This window comes from Dermacentor silvarum, unplaced genomic scaffold (genome assembly GCF_013339745.2).
Source record: "Dermacentor silvarum isolate Dsil-2018 unplaced genomic scaffold, BIME_Dsil_1.4 Seq887, whole genome shotgun sequence".
Taxonomy (NCBI): domain Eukaryota; kingdom Metazoa; phylum Arthropoda; class Arachnida; order Ixodida; family Ixodidae; genus Dermacentor; species Dermacentor silvarum.
This window is the reverse complement of record NW_023606929.1, coordinates 36,034-56,526: the sequence shown is the minus strand read 5'-3', so window position 1 is coordinate 56,526 and position 20,493 is coordinate 36,034. Positions and strand designations below refer to the sequence as shown.

The 20,493-nt window shown below is 45.0% G+C and overlaps 1 protein-coding gene across 1 annotated transcript; it reads right to left on the bottom strand.

Annotated features, from left to right (window-relative positions):
- Positions 1 to 8,135: 8,135 nt before the first annotated feature.
- Positions 8,136 to 20,037, bottom strand: LOC119435746 (deubiquitinase DESI2). The gene is made up of 6 exons (XM_037702472.2): positions 18,240 to 20,037; positions 17,390 to 17,462; positions 16,062 to 16,155; positions 13,398 to 13,539; positions 12,418 to 12,534; positions 8,136 to 8,318 (listed from the first exon to the last, which is right to left on the bottom strand). The coding sequence occupies exons 1-6, from the start codon at positions 18,276 to 18,278 to the stop codon at positions 8,142 to 8,144; spliced, it is 642 nt and encodes a 213-aa protein (XP_037558400.2). The 5' UTR covers positions 18,279 to 20,037; the 3' UTR covers positions 8,136 to 8,141.
- Between the last annotated feature and the right edge of the window lie 456 nt (positions 20,038 to 20,493).

Sequence of the window (20,493 nt, the reverse complement as noted above, 5' to 3'; positions counted from 1 at the left end):
GCACCGGAAGCAACATAGATAACATGGCTTTACGACTCTTGTGTGGCTGACGCGCAGTCATTACGCCAAGACCACAATGTCCAAGACCTTCGCAGAATGGCGGCATGCCGCAGTAGTTTCCGAAGTTTACACTTCCAGTCAGTTTCGAATTGACCAGAGATCAGAACCGTGCGCCGTTGTTCAGATGGACGTTTCTAAAGAAAATTTGCAGCTAGGTGCGGAAACGCACGGGAACAAAAGGCCACAAGAATCTGGTTTTCAGACCAAAGTGCTATCGAATCATAACTGCCGACACCAGCTTCAGTGCCGTTAATTTCCGAGCATTTTTAAGGGCGAGTCCATATATAACAAACTACTGATATAACAAACACTTTCGCGGCACTATCAAATTCATTATAAGCGGGTTCCACTGCAGTAACAAAAGCGATGCTGGGTCTAATTTTATGCACCCGTTCCTTCGACAGGGAGCAGGACCATCACAAAGCACACAATGCTTTTTTTGAGCAGTCTCAGAAAGGAGCAATCCTTAGATTCAGCAGAAGGAGATAAAATCTGCTAGCAAAATCAGAGTCTTCCGCTGCAGTGTCCTTCATCACCAAGGTATTGTGTCAGGACAATAGTGTAGGTACTGCATTAAGCTGGGTTGACAGGAGCCGCTTCGGGATCACCAAATACGTTGAGTCTCGTCGCAGTGAGGCGAAGCTTAGCAAGTGGGAAAAAATGCCAAAAGACCATCCTGACATTTGCACAACAGCTCACCACGACATCATGGACTTTAGCATTGCCTGCTAATAGTGGGTCAATTGCGTACCAGTAAAGAATAATTTCACTACGTTGTAAAGCAGGTAAATGCTATACCTAGCAACTTAAGGAAACTTTACTGTACAGGAACGGCCTAAATTTGTGAAAGTGCTCAGCAACATCCATGACACCAGGATTGAATGTGCAACTCAAAGAAAACAAGTGCGTAATAAACAACCTTTTTCTGCCAAAGAAATTCTAATAAAGTTTTGAAAGAATAGTCTACCATTCTAAACTGATATAAGATTTCCATTTGGGTCCCTGTAAGTGCCCATCAAAATCACTCAATTTGGACCTTCGGTTCCGTATTGTCCAATGGCAACAGGCATAGGTGTGTAACAAGTTGCCGGGACACACTCGTCGCCATTGTAGTAACTCAAAAACGAAGCTTTAATGCAGGAATTTTCTTGGATACAGCATATACGTTGACGATTTCACCTGCTGCAAACATTCAATGATCGCTGCCAGTCAGTGTCTGTCCCTGCATGCCTCAGTTCATGATGCATGTGGTGATGGGTTAACAGAACCTGCTGAGACCAACACAAACAGGACACTTCAGGTAGGCAGTATTGCCATTTTAGCGATATTGTCGCTAGATCCAGCAAATTTTTGGTCTGTATAGAGAAATGTTATTTTTTTAGCTACCAGTGACTTCAAAGTCAGGAAAGTGGCTTCAAAAATGACTTTCTGGAACACGTTTTATTGTTCAAAAGTTAAGAAAAGGCAGCCAAATTTGGTTGAACGGCACCATGATGAAGCAACCGTGATCCACACTCACGAAAGCCATGCACTGCAGTATAGTGCCTAGAATATACTGGCTAGTGTGCCGACCACCCGCTGTTTTCAATGGAGGAGCGTGGCACCGTTTGCAATGAATGCCCACGGTGGCCGACAGGGGTCGCAGCAATACAGGTGGGTGCCGACTCCGCGTGTCGTCTGCTTCGCACAGCAGTTTCGCAGCGGTTGCGTCGATTTCTATGTTTGCGTTTTCAGTGTTATTACAGTGTTGCGTGTTTTTCTTGGGGTTCTCAAAGAGTGAGTGCGTGGTTGTTGTGTTTCTGTGCCTGTCATTACGAGAACTATGTGGCGGCGGTGAAAAAATGGCGAAACCAAAGCGACAGTGCAAGGAGGACCTGCTTTGTGCCGTTGTGTAGAAGTGGTTACCGCTCGAACAAAGATCGTGTATCCTTGTTCACTGCACCATCTGATGCAACGCGGCTAGCAGAATGGGCAAGAATGATCAGGAGAACGGACAGAAAGCTGACGCCAACAGCTGTTGTTTGTGAAAAACATTTCGAAAGCAGTTTAATCGAGCGCGCGTTCTCTATCACCGTGAACGGCGTTGTCCACGAGATTCCCCGCGATAAACCGCGCCTGAAACCCGACGCCATACCCACGATATTTCCCGAGTATCCTAAGCACCTTGTGCCTAAAGTGCCAGCAAAAAGAAAAACAAGAAATCTGTGCAAACAGGATCTAGAGCTTCCAGCAAAGCGGCACAGGCGTGCCCAGTCAGATGCCTCTGAGCTGTGCTCAGCCGTTGAGAGTGACGAATCAGAGAGCCTCGAAGGATGTGGTGACCACCTGAATACTGCTGCACCTGAAGAGTGCACCCCGCGCTGTAGCTCTGAATGCAACGCGCAAAATGACGAAGCTCAGCGCCTGCAAACCACTTGTGAAATTCGCCACCCGTTCTGCGACCTCTCTATTCCGGTCTCTTGGATGAAAGTACCATCTCCGCCAGTAGAATCAGTAGCTTACGCTTATTGTGAAGCCGAAATGAATAACTTCGCCACACTTTTCATTGAGAAAATGGTACTGTTCGAAAAGCCTTTGCCTGAACGACAATCAGTGACAGCCACGGTGTACCTGAGAGGAAGGGAGAAGTCGAAACAAGTCCTCAGAACTCGCGATGAGGCGGAATCCCTGATCAAGGACGTTTCCTTAACAGCTCTTTGTGGTGGATGCGGCCTAAAGCCTGCTTCAAAAAGCACACTTCCTACAGAGGCATGTTTTTTGCGGAAAAATGCTCGTTATCTACGCAGTCTGATGGTATCGAGTCTTGTGTTTTCTGCAAGTACCAAAGAATTCTGGCTCAAAACCAAGCCTACAGGAAAAAGAAAAGGGAGAAGGCAAGCGCAGGAAAGCATGGTGAAAAGAAACACTGTAAGAACATTTCTCGCAATTGTCGAGAACCAAGAAACGACTCGCAACTGCAAAAGAACAGGTGGCACACATGAAAGAGCAAAATGAGGCTGTTCGAAGAAGCATTTGAGAGTAAAATTAAATCTCTTCCCCCAAAACAGCAACTCGCTGTCAAGAGTTGTTTCCTTGCTGCAAGACGGAAGTCACATAAAGGCATGCGATAAAATGATGAGTGGATCGTAGAATGCATGATGATGAAGATGCGCAGCCCGAAGTTATACGAACATCTCCGCAGAGAAAACCATTATGGTACTGCCCGTAGAACATGCCTGCAAAGCTACCTGCAGCGCTTCAAGGGTGGCTTGGCCTCAGTGCCAATATTTTCAATGCATTAACTGAAAAGTCGAAGACCATGGATGCTTACAGTCGACATGGTGGCCTCGTCATCGATGAGATCAAGCTTTCCGAGCACCTAAATGTAAAATCAGCCGGTGAGTAAAGCTTAAGTACAAATTCTTGCAAAGTCCTGCGTACATGACGAAAAATGTGATGTTCTGCTAATCGCTAGATTTTTCCTCAATGAAATGTACGATCGAAAGCCAATATGCCTAAGTGTTGCTTTTTATTGCGATATCAATTATATGACCGTACTCCGGTAAATTTTCGCGCCACCGCTGTAATGTTCTGGATAAATTCAAGTACGGTAAGATCTATCACACCCTGATTGCCGTATGCTGTGCGTGTGAGGGTGAGCCGAAAATGATAATGGTTTATGCACACCATCTTCCCGTGCGCTCAATGTTGCAGCTCACGTACTTATTAAACGCGAGCTTGGGGCAGGGGCGCAGGCGAGTGGCGTCTGCTCTTCTAGCCCGGCCGTGGCTGCGCATGGATTGCGCGCGCCGTACTTGGAGGCTATATGCGGCGGGTGCATAGCCTAAGGGCGAGCCGAGATGGCTTGTGGCTACGTAAACGCTCTCTGTTCCACGCGCGGCTAGATTGGGGTCATTAATCTCAATTTCCCGAAAGGTGTGAAGCGAGAGGCCGCACGAAGCGTTCCCTCCTCGCTGCTTGTGACAGTGAATGTGACAGTGAATGTTCGTGGTCATCGAGTGATATCCGTCCAAGAGTGCCTGTGCATACGTGACACCGCTCTTGCAAATTTAATTATAGTTTACTGCAACCTACACGACCGATAAACTACGAACCTTCACACTTCATGTAGTTGTTTAACGCTTTGGCCGTCACTATAAAATTCTCGCCTTTCAGTGTAAACTGTCCATTTAACTTGTTTTACATCGATTGATTATTTCTAAAACCTTTTTTGAAGATGTTAAAGTAAACTGATGTTCCTCTTGCTCTCTTTTACTATTAAGGCCACATTGAAGGCTTTGGCGACCTCGGGATCATACACCTGCTGACCAGAAGAATGTGCTGGCAGACCATGGCATGGTTGTGCTGTTTCAGCCATTTACTGGTAAGCTGATTTATCTTTCTTTTTTGCTTCTCAACCATATAATACGCAAAGCGTGTGCTCTTAGAATATACTTAAAACTTTATGCAGGAAACTGGACGCAAATTCTTGTCATTTTTGCCTCCAAGGGCAACGTGAAATCCGCACACTGGCGAAAATCGTTGTGGAACGACTGTCCTTGCTGAAAAAGCTGGCCTCTTTGTAGACTGCATAACATGCGACGGCGCCAGCTGGAATAGCATGTGGCGGCTGTTTGGAATACAGGGTGAGATTTTATTTGAGTGTAATATATGCTAAGTTGTTCTTACAACGTGGTGCTACTGCAGCACACGGTTTACGATTTTTACAAGTTGTGATAACGTAATGCCCAGCGTGGGCGCAGTGGTTTTTGTGTTGCGCTACTAAGCCCGGAGCGCGGGATCAAATCCCTGCCGCGGCCACTGCATTTCGATGGGGGCGAATTTGAATACAAAAACGCCAGTGTACCGAGCATTGGGTGCCCGTTAAAACACCCCGGTGGTCAAAATAATCCGTAGTCCGGTCCCCCACTACCGTGCTTCATAATCAGATTGTGGTTACGGTACGTAAAACCCCACAATTTCATTTTTAAAATGAAGTAATGATTTTTCCTTCTCGGCATGTGTTTTTTCTTTTTTTACAAGGTTCTGCAAGCCACGTCCGGAACAGCACCAATCACCAAAGGCAGCTGTTCTTTGTGTCGGATTTTCCACACTTAATGAAAACGGAGAAATGGATTTGTTGCAAAAGGGTACCTGACACCAGCTGGACATGTCCACAGTGGTATTGTTCAAGTAGCTTTCGAAGCAGATCGCGAAAGTGTTACACTAAAGGTGATGCCGAGCATTACAAATTCCCACATTAAGCCGAACTGTTTCGAAAAAATGAAGGTGGATCTCGCATTTCAGCTCTTCAGCGATCAGTCATCAAGGGCTTTTTGTGTACAGGGAGCGCATTGAATCTTCGTATAGGACTGTGCACCGACTGTAGATTTTTGTGAAAGAATGAATCGCCCGATTCGTGTCATGACATCACCGACAAGCGAAAAGGCGCTCAAGCCTTGCAGTCCAACATGCACTTTTTGAAAGGGCTTCTTGAGTATTTGCAAGAGTGGGAGCAGCATGCAAAACCAGCTGGTGGTGGTTTTCTTACACAAAGCACAGCTTCTGGACTAAGGGTTACCATCAAGTACCCTTGATCTGTTGTCCTACCTGACATCTACTCTAGGCTTCAAATATCTTTTAACGTCCCGTTTAAGCCAGGATAAGCTAGAAAACCTTTTCGGAATAATTAGGCAATCATCAGGGTGCAACGATCACCCAACAGTTTCGCAGTTTCTCGTGACTGTCAATTTACTGGCATTTTATACTGGCCAAACCACCCAGAGGAGGGAACTGCCCACCAGACATAGTCAAGGCACTGCTGATCCAACTGAGTTGTGTGCAACAACGGGCAGAGACTTCTGGACAGGATAGACGCCTTCTTGACCGCGGAAGTATCAATGAAGCTGAGGATGCCATTCAATCTCTCGTGGGCAGTGGTGAGCATGAAGCGTACATAGAAAAAAAGAGCAATAGTGCTTTGATCTACTATACTGCAGGTTATGTTGCACGAAAGATCATTGCCAAAAATGCTTGTCCCCAGTGTGCAGGCTGCCTTTGCGTAAGTAAAGCTGAAGCTAGTGCCGACGCTGCTTCATACTTCACTACTCACTTTGATATGGAGGCCTCGTCTATCCTAGTCAGAACTTGTCAAGCGCTATAAAGGCCATGGAGATGCTTTACTGTGTTTTTCAGTAAAAAGAAGTTACACGAGCGAGTCTAGCTGAATTTTCAAGTCAGCTGCAGACACTGGCCTTTCCTCACTAGGGTGCCCAGGCATGAAAAAGCAGCTTTGACGGCAGTTGTAAAGTTCTATGTTCTCTTGAGGTTTCGTTTTTTTGTAAAAGGCATCACAAAGAGAGGGAAGCGCGAAGGAACGGCAAAAGCTCCATAAACTGCGCCACTGCCACTAGATCTATCTTCTTTATGGATGTTTGCATTATTTCTTCTAGTGATGTATTGTGCCTATGTTTGAGTGTTGTTACGTTTCAATAACTATTTGTTACTTTAAATAAAAGCTCTGGTTCCTACTTTTGTTACGTATATTAGACACAAAAAGAACGAGTTTACCAGGTATAAACAATGTATAGTACACGGAACACCAGCAGTCAGCTCTACAGGTCAATATAACCTTAGTATTGCTTTACTTTATTAGAATAAAGTAGCCTAAAATTACCTTTAAAAATTTGCGCTATCACGAAAATACAAATTCCGTTTACCCTTCGCAGCATAGAAGCACTGAGGTCCGACGCTCGAAGCCCAGCTGAGCTAGTATAAGCTTTTCACGCAAGCAGCAAGTAGTAAATAGGCCTTCTTATAGTCAAAAGAAACCCTAAATTAGAAATCACCTTCCCACATGAGAACTTTACTGCTCCTACGGCTTTATAAATACAAAAGTGCAGCAGCCCCCTTGTGAAAACACGGTGGTCTATGAAGAGCGGGAGGCGCCGCGCACACACCCGCATGGCAGCGCTCCTAGCGCAGCCGCCCACATTCATTGCAAATGGTGCCACCCGGAAGGCCGCGGTCGGCACACTAGCCTATATTCTAGGCACTATAACTGCAGTTAATTGCACTGAGGCAAACAGGCTCCAAATTGTGCTCACAAAATGCACATTTTTTCATTGTTTATGGAAACCCATTAGAAATGGTCTTAACGCTATGGGTTCTGCAGTTTCACTAGGTAGTTCGATTGGCAGTTGTTCGCAAGTGTAGTAGTCAATTAAGATATCAAGACTTATTACGATAAATTTTATAGTGTGGCTTAGAACACGCATTAGGGTATATGAACTGTAGAAAGGCGTGCATATCGGAGCGACCGGGATTGTTCACACGAATCAATACACCGCCTCCTTTTCTCACGGCTCTCAGACAAATCATTCTGCATGGAATATTCAGGTGGACCAAGGGGCAGCAACATGGCATTCAACCTATATATAGGTCCTGTGATTTGCATCGCCGTATTACCATGAGCAAGATCGGGCCGCATAATTTATTTCTCTTCTCACGAGTGCCTAAAGCCAGGAAATTTGAAGGCATAATTTGGACCAAGTGTGTCTTCTGATGGGAGAATCAGGTGACCCGTTATTTTTCTAAGCGTGCTGAATTTGTCATCTTAGAATCTGAAGAAAAGCGCAGGATTTCAGATGCAATCGTGCATAGTTTTCTAATGCATTATCAATTAAATGAAGTCATCTACCCTCTGCTAATAAATTCACTGTTTATTTCCTCACCCACACAGACACTCAGCGAATGTGAAATGTTTTGGTAGATGCGTTATGCCCATGTCAGCTTATATTATAGTATTCCAAAAATGTGTGCACTATATCAAATAACTGGACAGTTTTAGCGTCAATTTTAGCAGCACTCTATCAAAGTTTTGCATAAATTTAGCGACTTTCTTGCTTCAGTTTAGCGACATACTCGAAAAAAGATGCCAACACTGCAGGTGCGTGATGCCAAGTTGCCGTACACACAGCCCTAAAACGCACCTGCATCAAAAAGACCTCACTCACCACGGCAAGAGTCACAGCCACCCAGGCCACCTCTCAATGAGGGACGACCAATGGCAGTAGCACCGTGCTTCGCAAGTGGGGTTGGGTTCAAGAGACCGAGGGATGGTGTGGGTCGCGCCATTTTCCTTGAGTCGGGGGCCACGTGTCAGATCCGGGGCACACGCTTTTGTGATGACCGTGTGGGATTCGGCGCTGGCGGCGGTGACGGAGGTGGGCTGATGAGGGACTGTGGACCCTAGAGGTGCTGCCCTCCTGGATGCTGGCCTGTGCAAGCAGCAACACACGGTTTGCAGAAGCGTATATTGCATTTCATAGTTAGCATTCAGGCTGTGGAGGCTATGAAGGAGGGCGGACACAGAAGTCACTCCCCGCATTTCCCATGCGGTTGCTTTCGATCTTCGATGCCTTCTAGGGAATAAGTACTTCCAACTCGTGGACTAAGGTTACGTCAAATCATGCACCATTTGGGCACATTTGTGCTTCCAGTATGCAACACTGTGTGTTTTGCGAGCACAAACGGTGCACTTTGGCTGCTGATAGCAAAAACGTGTTGCTCCGCACGTTCAATGATAAACAAGTTCACATTTGCGGCATCTTCCATGTAATAATTACATCATATTTTGCAGCATAAAGTAAGAGTTAATGCTACATAGAATTACGACACACCCTAATCTTTCATACATGACGTACCATTTTGGCTCACGAATACTAGCAGACGAGGGAAGTGTGTAGCATTTCCTGCCATGTACGAAACAGAGTATAGAGCAACAATACACAAAGTCCGTTATTATTGGCAAGCCATCACCTTGTAAGATCCAAAGGGCCACGAAATGGAGGAAAGGATGCAACCTAGCACTAAAACGTACTTCCGCCAGCACTTTGCACATGGCATGCCAGTGCGCTAAATTCTTGGGTTGTGTGTCTCGAAACCAGGATTTGATCATGAGGCGAGCCGTAGGGGGGACCTCCGGTTAATTGTTCACTACCCCGGGGTCGTGCACCTAAATCTTAAGTACACGCCTGTTTTTTTTGCATTTTTTGCCTCCATCGAAATGCGACAGCCCGCGGCTGGGATCGAACCCGCGACCTTGAGCACAGCAGCACAACACCATAGCCAATGGGCTAGCCCGGTGGGTTGCCACTGAGCTACAATCATCAATTGCGTACTACACTTTAAAGGTCACAGATGTGACAACACAAGGAAACTAAAAATGAACATCCCCCCTCAAAGTACAGAATCAAAAAATTAAATTATGGGGTTTTATGTGCCAAAACCGCGAGCCGATTATGAGGCACGCCGTAGTGGGGGACTCCGGAAATTTGGACCACCTGGAGTTCTTTAACGTTGCACCTTAATCTAAGTACACGGGTGTTTTCCGCATTTCGCCCCTATCGATATGCGGCCGCCGTGGCCGGGATTTGATCCCGGGACATCATGCTCAGCAGCCCAACACCATAGTCCCTGAGCAACCACGGCGGCTAAAAGTACGGAATCATTAGGTGGCATAAGAGACTTGGGGCTGCTTGCACAAAGCAGTTTACCCTAAGAAGATTTAATGACGATAAAGAAGCTTCACCCAAATGACAATAAATTGCTGCAAGGTACAACGAAAGTTGCCGAGTGTCAAAGATCGCAACTTTTGCCCAAGTGTCACTTCTTCATTACTTGGCAACTTGCTATCACTGATACAATGCCTTTGAAATTTGCCTGTGGGTAAAATGCTTCATGCAAGCGGCCTCTCGTGTTAGGAGTGACTCACGAGAACAGAGCCATGGAAAAGGGGAATTTCACTGGCCGACCTGGAGCATTTTGTTGTTTCTTTAGATATGGGGAACATAATTTAGTTTCAACTGCTCATTTCAGATCAACTTTCTCCACAGCAGATTTCGTTGTCAAGGGCACAGACTCACACCTCACCTCTGCTGCGATACTGTGCACAGCATTATGCTTTCTCATGTGCCATTTCAATTTTCAGAATTCTAGCAAGATTCAAGCCCTTGCTTGAACATTCAGGTAGCTCCTCCAAAATGACGAGTGGAGATCTTTCTCAAACGTATACACTCAATTAAAGGGTAGTAAGTTGCAGAGATGCTGAAATATTGACCGTACTGTGTAAAACAAACAAAATTAAACACCAATGTGAATACAATGCGGGATGGTGAATTTGAAAAGATAATGAAACTGCACATTGTGTGTGTCTCGACGGACACCTGTGGTCCTTTGAGACGCTGACATTGTCTTCTGTCTCTGAAGTGTTTGAGAATGCCCGACAGAAGCTTGAGAGAAAGCCTACAATACAGCTGTGTGCAGGTGAACTTTATAAAAATTGCACAAGCACAATGACATGGACACAGAAGGCACATGAAACAAGACAGTGCTACCTTCCGTACCTTGTGTTTCCGTCGGCGTGTATGCCACAATTTGAAGATGAACTACCATCAAGCCTACACAGCCACTCTCATTGGCAAATTGTGCTCTCGCAATGTGCTTGAACCAAAATAGATTAACACAGCTGTAGTAGCTCCGAGGAATCACACATCCTGAAGAGCTTGGTGGGAAAAGTAGCCAAATGTAGAAATCCTACACAACTCTTGTGCACATATCTCGGCAGAGTGCAGAAGCCACCCGAAAAACAAGAATCAGTGATAATATACGCCTTTGGCTGACATTCATCGACGTGCTTTGCTGGCAATACGATTTGATGCGCACTGCATTTATTTTTGCTCTGCTAGAGTTATGTATGCAGGCTTCTGCAAAAAATAGATGCTAGGAGTTTTCCTAAGGAGATTTCCACTAGTCAACTCGAAGCTGCATGTCTTTTGTCCACAGGCAAAAATGCATGAGTGTTTCATCAATTCAATGCAGGATTGCACACTCTTATTTTTTTCAACACTGGCTATATTAGGCATTGTCATCAGCGATCCACAGTACTTTGGCAACATGTACTCGGAAAAGGAAAGTATGGGTGCTGCGAAACAGGAAGAGAGGAAACTGTGCCTATACTGGCGAACTCTCTCGAATTTTTTATGAAGTGTACTGATTTGGGCTCACTCTACAATTTCATTCATGTTTTGCCAATTTCTACGAAAATATATTCTGTTCGTGAAAAAGTTTTAAAGGTGTCAAAGCATGGGGCAGCACAGGATTGCAATATGTGCATACAAAGAAACAAATTGTGATAGTACCTGCACCGCCCTTATGGCTTCCGAAATCGGGTGGCATACGGTGCCCGATCTCGGAGGTAATGCTTCGAGCAAGTTTATTCAGACGTGTTCGTGAAAGTGGTGAATCGGACCAGCAATGTGTCTGAAAAGTCAGTTATCTAAATACAGCAGAACTTAGTTGATACGACCCCATTTCGTACGATTTCCCGGCACCAACGTTTGCAATAGAGAACACAAAAAATGACCAAGCACAGTTGCGCTTCTTTTTTTTACCGGTTAATACATTCCCTGAAAACATAACCTCTCGGCACCAAACTTTCGTACTTTGACACCTTCAATCGTAAGATAGGTTTTCTCGCCTCTAGATCCCACGTGAACAAGAAAAGGCATGAGGCATGCGCAATCGAGAGCAGGAGGCACTCGCCACGACAGCTTCCCCGCAGTACTCGCCTGCCCGTGTCACGTCAAAATTCCGGCAAGCACTTGATTTCCTCTACTGGTACCAGCGAATCTCCTCACGAGCTGTTGCAATAGCATTCACTGGTCAATTTCAGTCTCTGCTGTACCTAGCTTCCCGCTAAATAAAATGCGTATGTATCCTACAAAAGGTCTGAGCTCACGCCAAACATTTGGAAAATGTGTGCTACTCCCCCCTCCCCTTTCTATGACTGCAGCATTTTTACTAATTATTCCATGCGCAGGTCGGCAGGTATGCATGCCACAGTGACAGTGAGTGACATGGCATTCTTTACATCACCTGCAAAAAAAAAAAAAAAAAAATTGAGCAGGAGGGGCACTTTGACATTCTGCGCATGCGGTACAGTAGAATGTGAGACAAGAACTAAAGACTGACGAACACAGGCACTGAGTCACCTGCATCTAGTATCTGCATTTGTCAATTTATATTCCTCATCTCACGCCACTCTACCTCCCACACCCTGCTTGATGACTAACTGATTACACAGGTAACCTACAAAGTTTCTGTTCGGCCACTCATTCTAGAGAGGAGGAAGCCACTTCAAGTACTCTCCATAGCTGTGTTATGCTTTACACACATCCAAAACTAAATGAGTAGGAACCACTACACACGCACATGCACACAGGCACGGAGTGAAGCAGAAAGAGTGCATGAAAAGCAGCGCCCCCTGGGTACAACGGGGTGCATTTAATGTGTGACTCAGAGGGAAGGGGAGCTAGCCTGGAGTGCGATGGGCGTCAGCCACTCTCGGGGCAGGCAGCGCTGAAGGAAAGGCACGCAAGAACTGAAGTAGGCCAGTCGGTTCACCCAGGCCGGGATCTCCTCTCCGCACAAGATCTGCAAGGAGGGAACCACGTCTGCAGTCAGTTGACACTCCAATGCAAGCATGCTGGTGTTCACCACCATAGTGCATCTGCGAAGACTGCTTACAAGTAGCAGCCATGAAACGAGACTTGACTGGGAGGGAACTCCTCATGTTTGCCAACACACGTGGCCGGGCAGGCAGTGTCATGGAATTTGACTGATTGTTTGTTTATTGCAGCAACAGCAATTAAGAGCTCAAAACTAAGCCTGCAGTGTCTATCTGTCCATCCTCTTTTTTTTTCCCATTGCCCTGACAGCGGCCGGCATCAATTCATTGCTAAACCACTATATGCACACAGCCACCTCAGCTTCCGATTTGCTATTGAGTGAAAAAGAAAAGAAAAACTTTGCCGGCCACTCTGAATGACATAGGATTCAACCTCGTGCCCCTTTGGCAATATGCGATTGGGCACTAGACGCACTAACCACTGCAATATCCGGCATCGTCGGTGATTGCTACTTTGTGCAGTGTCCTGTGCCTCGCAAAGACGTGATTCATGGCCTATGTGCATGTATTTCAGGGGCAACAGGAGGTAATACTGTAGCCAGATGAGGACGAAATAGCGTCTTACAGAACAGACCCTACGACATTCGAATGTATGACTGACATGTTAATGGAAGCGCAACTGCATCACAGCATAACTGTGATAGCAGCGACTCCACAAAACAGAAAAGCATGTGACAATATAAAGCAGACGACATTGCCAAAACACTCCCTGTCTCCTACAACAATCTCCACCCCAACCCCCAAAAACGCATGTGCATGCAGGTAGGCACGCCACACAAACAATCAATCAATCCCAATGAGTGCCAAAGAGGAGAGAACGTTATGCCACCTTGGTCAGGGCGCCCGAGAAGTGGTTGCAGTTCTTGTTCATAAGGTGGTATCGGTCCCCGCGGAACTCGTTGCCCAGCTCCTCAACAATTTTGCGCACGTCTACCTGGTTGAAGTCCGTGTGGCCCACCAGGATGCTCTGCCTGCACGTGTCATCACAATACGTGCACACAACAGGTAGCATTAAGTGAAATGCCAATTATGTATGCACCAAAGTGTCAACCCTATAATGCCTAAATGCACTTTCACATCAAGGAAAATTATAACAACTTGTTCATCTTCATTTCCAGCCATGGAGAGAACAGTTGTGAGTGTGCGCACATGCGCACGCGCACGCGCGCCACACACACACACACACACACACACACAAAAAAGAAACCCACAGGTTGCTTGAGCTGTGACTCAATTAACTCAGTAATTCATTGGTTTGCTGAATTATCCACAAATGATAACTCTCTCCAGCATATGAAAGTGTTTCCACTTTAGTTTCCCAAGCTTAAATCAGAATTTTGAAGTTCAAAGCTAGTCAAAATTAGCAAGACCAACGGCTATGACAGTGACAAGCAGTGTGGCCAAAGTTTCATTCCTACACAGGCGGGCATGGCTGAGCGTCAGCAGACGACAGTCAACGATACTATGATAGTTATACTTCCGGAAGTCTGTTTACTTCAGCCTGTTCATTAAACTGCGTCAATAAAACACACTAACAGTAGGAAGAAGCGCACTGATTCAAACACTGCGTATGGAAACCTGCTACATGACGAAATACAGCAGGCCAAAAAAGAGTGAGGAGTAGGCTTCTGTTGAAAAGAGAATAGTACACGAGAAAAAAAAAAAAAAACAACTTCACACTCTGCTGGCAAGCTGTAAGCACCGTGCATGACTACAAGATTTGGCTGAGATGTTCACAGCAGCGTACATTATCCGCGGACTGTGTTTTTTCACCAAGCCCGAGGGGTGGTTCAGGAGACCTTTATTATTTACCACTTCCTACCCCCCCCCCCACACTATTTTTTAACATTTACATTTCCACAGCAAAATTGAAAGCTGATCGTTTTGGGTGTATATCCACGCTTAATAACAAAACAGCATAAAAAACATGCGAATGAAAAGACGTGGACACCACAAGTGGGCACACAGTGCCCACTTCTTTTTTTTTCGACTGCATTTATTGCGTTGATTTATTCTTAAGCTTAAATTTCCAAACAGCAGGAACCCTTAGTGCGATATGAACTGCAAGTGCAAAACAAAACGCAGGTCATGAGTCAAGCGCCCAAAGCTCCGAGACGGCAGGCAGCCCCCACAAGCAGACTTTAAGTCCCTGATAAGCATCCTGATAAGCTTGTTTAGGGGCCAGCACACTTCTTGTGACGGTACAAAGCAGAAAACGTCTGATATTTTGTACAGAACACCTTGAGCACAACAATCTCCATGAGCTTGGCACTCTTAGTCAGCTTGTGGCAGTAATCACACCTGCTGGGGGGGGGGGGGCTTAGTCAACTAAGGCATTGCGCTGCTGAGCACGAGGTCGCGGGATTGAATCCCGGCTGCGGCGGCCACATTTCGATGGAGGCGAAATGCAAAAACGCCCGTGTGCTTGCGTTGTAGTGCACATTAAAGAACCCCAGGTGGTCAAAATTAATCCGGAGCCCTCCACTACGGCGTGCCTCATAATCAGAACTGGTTTTGGCATGTAAAACCCCAGAAAGAAGAACAAGGCAGTAATCACATACTTCAGCATTAAATTAAAACATCTTTTAGCACCAAGACATGAATAGTCTTGTACAGTGGCCAACTGCACGGAATTCTGGACTGCATAAAAAGTGTAGTTTAGGATAGTGCAGGTAGAGGAAAGGGCCTCCGTGCGAAATTTGATGTTAGAAATGCGAGCGGAGGTGTCACGAAGAGCTTGCAAAAATGGCAGCTTTTGATACCAAAACGGGAGAAAATGCCGCCATTTTTGCTCACCAGAAGTGACACATGACCCAGACCGCAAGGATCCTCGGCATGACCTCTGAGATAAGGTGGCGTTCACGGCTGCCCGCAGCAGCCCGCGGCATGCTGAGAAATCTCGGAGGTGGCATGCTGGGACTTTGGTCATTGTGTCAATCACCAGGTGCACGCATTGTCTGCTTAGGTGCTGAGGCTGCTGACAAAAAAAAACTATGCCATTACCAGCCCTGGGACTTAGCCAGAATTGCTTCAGTGGTATAACGAATTTCGCCAAAGTGACATTTTGTTGCAGTTGGCCTTCAAGGTAAATAACCTTATAGTACACATAACCGTTATGTGCAGTGTTCTCTGACAAGCTGCATTCAGATAAAAAAGATGAGATAATGTAACAGTTCTGATCTTTTCCATTATTATCTTTGCATGTGGTTTGAACGAAGCTCCCGCTACATTATCACCAAGATCGACCGACTGTGAGTGGTGATGATAAGAAAGAAGTGGAATCAAACAAAAGAGATCCGTACATTACACCATCCCAACTTTCCACACTCCATTATTTATTCCTCAGTGGATCCAGAAGCCAACACAAAGCTGGTACCTATATACCTCCGACCCGCCAAGTGTATTTCCTTTTTTTTTCCCTCTCTTTCTTTCTCTCAGCTTTATAATGACTTCAGTGCATAACAGGCAAAATACATTGAAGCTGGCTACTTACTTGTACTTGAACTGGTCTCCGAGGTCGTTCGCGAATTTCGGTGGGATTTCAAAGATTCCCGAGAAAGGGAATGGGTGGCCCCCGTAAGCGTACTCTGGAAAGCAGCACAGAGCGGAGTGCACTAAACTTGGTAGTATCATAAACGAAAGAATTAAAAAGACCTGTTTGTGAGTAATTTCCTACTGCGGTTTGACATCACCCGTACACTGGTCAATTACGAGACAGCAGATACAGCAGGCATTAAAAAGAAGCACAAATGATCACTCACACGAAAAGATTTGCACAACTTGGCTATAGCTCCCGAGGTCACTTTGCACAGACCAAACATGCACATCAAAGATCTAAGGCTTTCTCAAAAGAAAGTAAGCAACCCTATTTTTAAGTTAGATGTTTAAAGTCAGTATTACCCACTTTGTCTTTAATTTATACACCCTCGAAATAGCAACGGTGTTCAGAATTACGGGATGCTTAAGAAAAACACCCTTACATCTATCACCTGTAAAATGTTACAACAGCATTATGGTTGGTGCACTTTTTTTTCCCACCTCAAAGTGCATCCATAGTTATATTTGTAAATAATATTTACATTTTTTTTGCCAGGTGCTTTGACTCTGGAGTTCCGTTTGTTCTGCAACATGTTGAGGAAGGTCTCGGTGCATGCACTGTCATTGACCGATTACTCGAACATCTTTGTAGCCCCGTTACTCACATCATGAATGTAATGAGTAAGGATGAACAAAATTTTGAACACCTCACAGTATTCATTTTTATTTCGACATGTTGCCAGTGCTTCCTCGAAAATGAAGGTAGCAAACAAATGATACTGATGGAATTGAAGCACAAATAACGTCACACACTGACATCGAGACACGACAATTGGTGCTCACTGAACTCCAGTTTCCTTTGGACAAGCAGCAACAAAATCCTTGACACAATAGAAACTGTTCACCTCTTGAAGCATTTGTGCAACTGACTGTGTCATAGTGAGCCTCTCAAAGTTGTCAAGGATTGTGTTCTCTCAAGCCGCCTTCATGCGTTATGCTTAGAATTGATGGCCAACTCTCTATTGCTTGGCTTGTACAGCGGGGTTCAGCGGTACCATGGTCTACATTTGCAACCGGTTTGTGAGAGGGTTGTGCCACTGGTGAGAAAGCGGTCTGTTCAGTAAGTAAAGTAATCAAGAGCACTTCTGTATAAATCCCTCAGCCTATCCAACTTTCTGCCTGGTTTTCATTTTTTGGGCACCTTACAGTGGCAGCTACAATAACCCCTGAAATGGCAGCCAAATTCTTTATCGTTTTCTGAACTATTCAAAGTTACAAGCTTACCTGTCCCGTAAATTTCTACACCTGTGTGGAATACTCCAAGGCCAATGGGAGCCGTGTATTCATTGATCCAGTACTGCGCATAGAAACAAAATCAATACAGGAACTTGTTCAGCGTGACCAAAAAAAGTCAAACAAGAAAGTTTCAGGTTAAGTTTGATGCTGTAAATGAAAGAGAGAGAAAAAAGCATGTTGCAGACTTTGTATGGCACTTCCACAAAACAGGTCTCGCAGCACTTGCATGCAAACAGCGAAAGCACTCGCTATCCAGATTTGAAATCTTAATAAAAACAAGTTGTTTGCATATTTTGTCACAGCAGTCAAACGAACTACAAATTTTGCATTTCAAATAAATAAACCAAGACTGAATGACAGTTATAGAGATTTACGCTTGAACTAACTTGGTTGTGCTTTCAGACTACCAAATTAGAGGGCCCTTAATGTGCTTCCATTTTCATGGCTCCGTATCAGCTATTAAAGAACAATTGCTTCTGAACAACCAGTGAAAAATTGGAAGAACTGTGCCCACAACTACTTGATTGCGAACAACATGACAGCTGCCTCTCGTTTCTTTGCAAATATTGATGCACTGTGCACAAGAAGCTATATCTTTGGCCTGACGTCCATTATCCCGTAATTACTTGGGAAGTGTACAAAAATAAAAAGGGGGCCGGGGAGACACACCAACAGGCAACACAAGCGCAGTGACAAAGACTGCGTGTGTATTTGAATATTTCTTGTCTTCTCACGGAGTTCCCATGTAACCGCGCAAATGAGTACCAACCAGCTCAGTTCCCTAATTCCTATGTTATCACCTTGTTAATGATCGCGAAGATGATATTGAAACGATTACCATATCATAGACATTGAGAGTGACAGGTTCCCGAGCCATGCCTGTCCACTGGAACACCAGACCTGCGGAGGTGTGAAGAGGAGCAAACAAGGAAAACTGGTGTGAATGGATCAGCAGGATTGAACAGTTTGCAAAAATGTCGGAGCAGTGTGCTGACCTGCACTGCCACTATTGGCAAATTCTGCCTTTACTATGGATATGTCAGTCTTTCAAGATACATACAAAAAGAATAGTTTGTAAAGGGGTGCTGCACCGAGGCTGCCATTGACTTTTCAGTAGCAAGGACAAGGCTCGCTCGCCTGAGCCCGAGGCTGAAAGTAGACCCTGAAGTTGCTGAAGTAGGCCATGCCAATACAAGACCCCAGTGCAATGATGGGTACAGCCACCTGGGTATCACTTCATGTCAGTCAGCACAGCATTTTACTGCGGTAACTCCACGCATATGAGGCACATTAAAAAAAAAAATTTTTTTGTAGCGGAAGATTTGGGAAATGGCGCCCATTTGATGCCAACAACGTTCCACACATCTCTCAAAAGCTATTGTAAGACACCCTTTGAGGCCTTCAAGAGATTTTAGGTATCTTCTCGGTCTTTATAAAGGTCAGCTTAACAAAATGCACTGAAACCATGAGAAAAAGGGTCATAGCGCCTTAAGTTCATTGAACTAAAGGGGGGGTTCAAGGACTTACTATTAGGTACAGAAACAACTGACACTCAACTGCAAATCACATAAATGTCACGTGATTCACAACACAGCACCATACAATGCGCTTGCACCGTGCCACCGCACTGCTGTACCACTCAATTCAATCGTACTTCAATTGTCAGCCACATGCTTTAAAGCAACGTCTTAAGGCTACATAGAAGTGTCCTTTGGAGAAGCTGCTCTAAAGCTACCAGCTGCATGTCCCGTCATGTCAAAAGCACAGTTGCTTTTGACATTTTATACCTTGCACTTACAGAAATGACAGGCCACATCAGGGCATCGCACATAAGCTAAAAGGTTTGTACCTTTCAGTTAAAGGTTAGACATCTGCTGGACCAAAACGTTCATTTCAGAGAAGACATTGGTGTCAGGTTGCCCTGGAAAAGATTTGGATCCTTTGCAGCAAAATGTTCAGCAATTTTGGCGGCCCTTTCACATATCTATGTTGTAGAAACATGAACACAACTATAAACGAACACGAAAAATGCCAGAGCTCTTTTTACCATTTTCATATGAGGATCAGATTCCCCTTCCTCAGCAACGAACAGTGCAAGGAACGTCGAAATAATGATTGAGCCCTCTTAATGCATTCTCAGCTCCATTGCTATGAACTTTCAGTTTTTTTTTTATTATAATTATTTTTGTGCAAATTTCATTTGTCAATGATAGCACATTTAGGGCTTGATCAGCTACTTTTCTAGGTAGGCAAACAAAGTTTAACCTGCAATACAGCAAGGAACAGCACACCGCAGAACCGCCTCCAATCCCCCTTTTTTTTCTTCAAAATACATAACAGAAAAGCAGGATGTACTTCCAGCGCTGTACCTACACTTTCTGACAGGCTCTTACCAGGCCTGGCAGTCATCTCTCCATCAGATAGCCACTGATAATGATCACAAAACACTTCATACACAAGTGACTGCAAATGCCACGCAATTTCCGGCGCTGCAACACTATGTTAATGATTTTTCCCCATTCGTTCAGAGGATTTCAAATGTGCATCTATCATGGAAACCTTGTGTTAGACAAGCTGGACAATGCAGGAATGCCAATAAAATACACTAACAATAAACCATCACCTATATTCACAAGCAGCGTAGCATTGCCATGAACTTATTTGTCAGGTTTTAATTACTTAGCTTCTGGCACGTTATTGCTGATGGAATGCTTGCACTTTGGCACTGAACACGCTGCATTGATCAGATTCCGTAGTCATGAGTGTTGGAGCAGCACCAAGTACGTCAGGCCTGTTGATAAGATTGCATGCAAAGTGTGTAGTAATTAATTCTCGAATTGCTGCCATTTGTATGATGATGCTCTATAAATACGGGCTGATTGTAAGCCATGTCATCTGCCTGGACAACTACCAACCGTGCCCGCTGTTATCACTGCCACTAAGTTGTATATTCATTTATATGGCACAAGTTCGCCCAAGACACAGTTTGCTTACGGCATTAAGCTGCTTGTCTGACGACCTACAATCCTGTCATCGCCACTATGAGACAACAGTTTTAGAGAGCTTTAGCTGCGAACCATTATGATATAGAA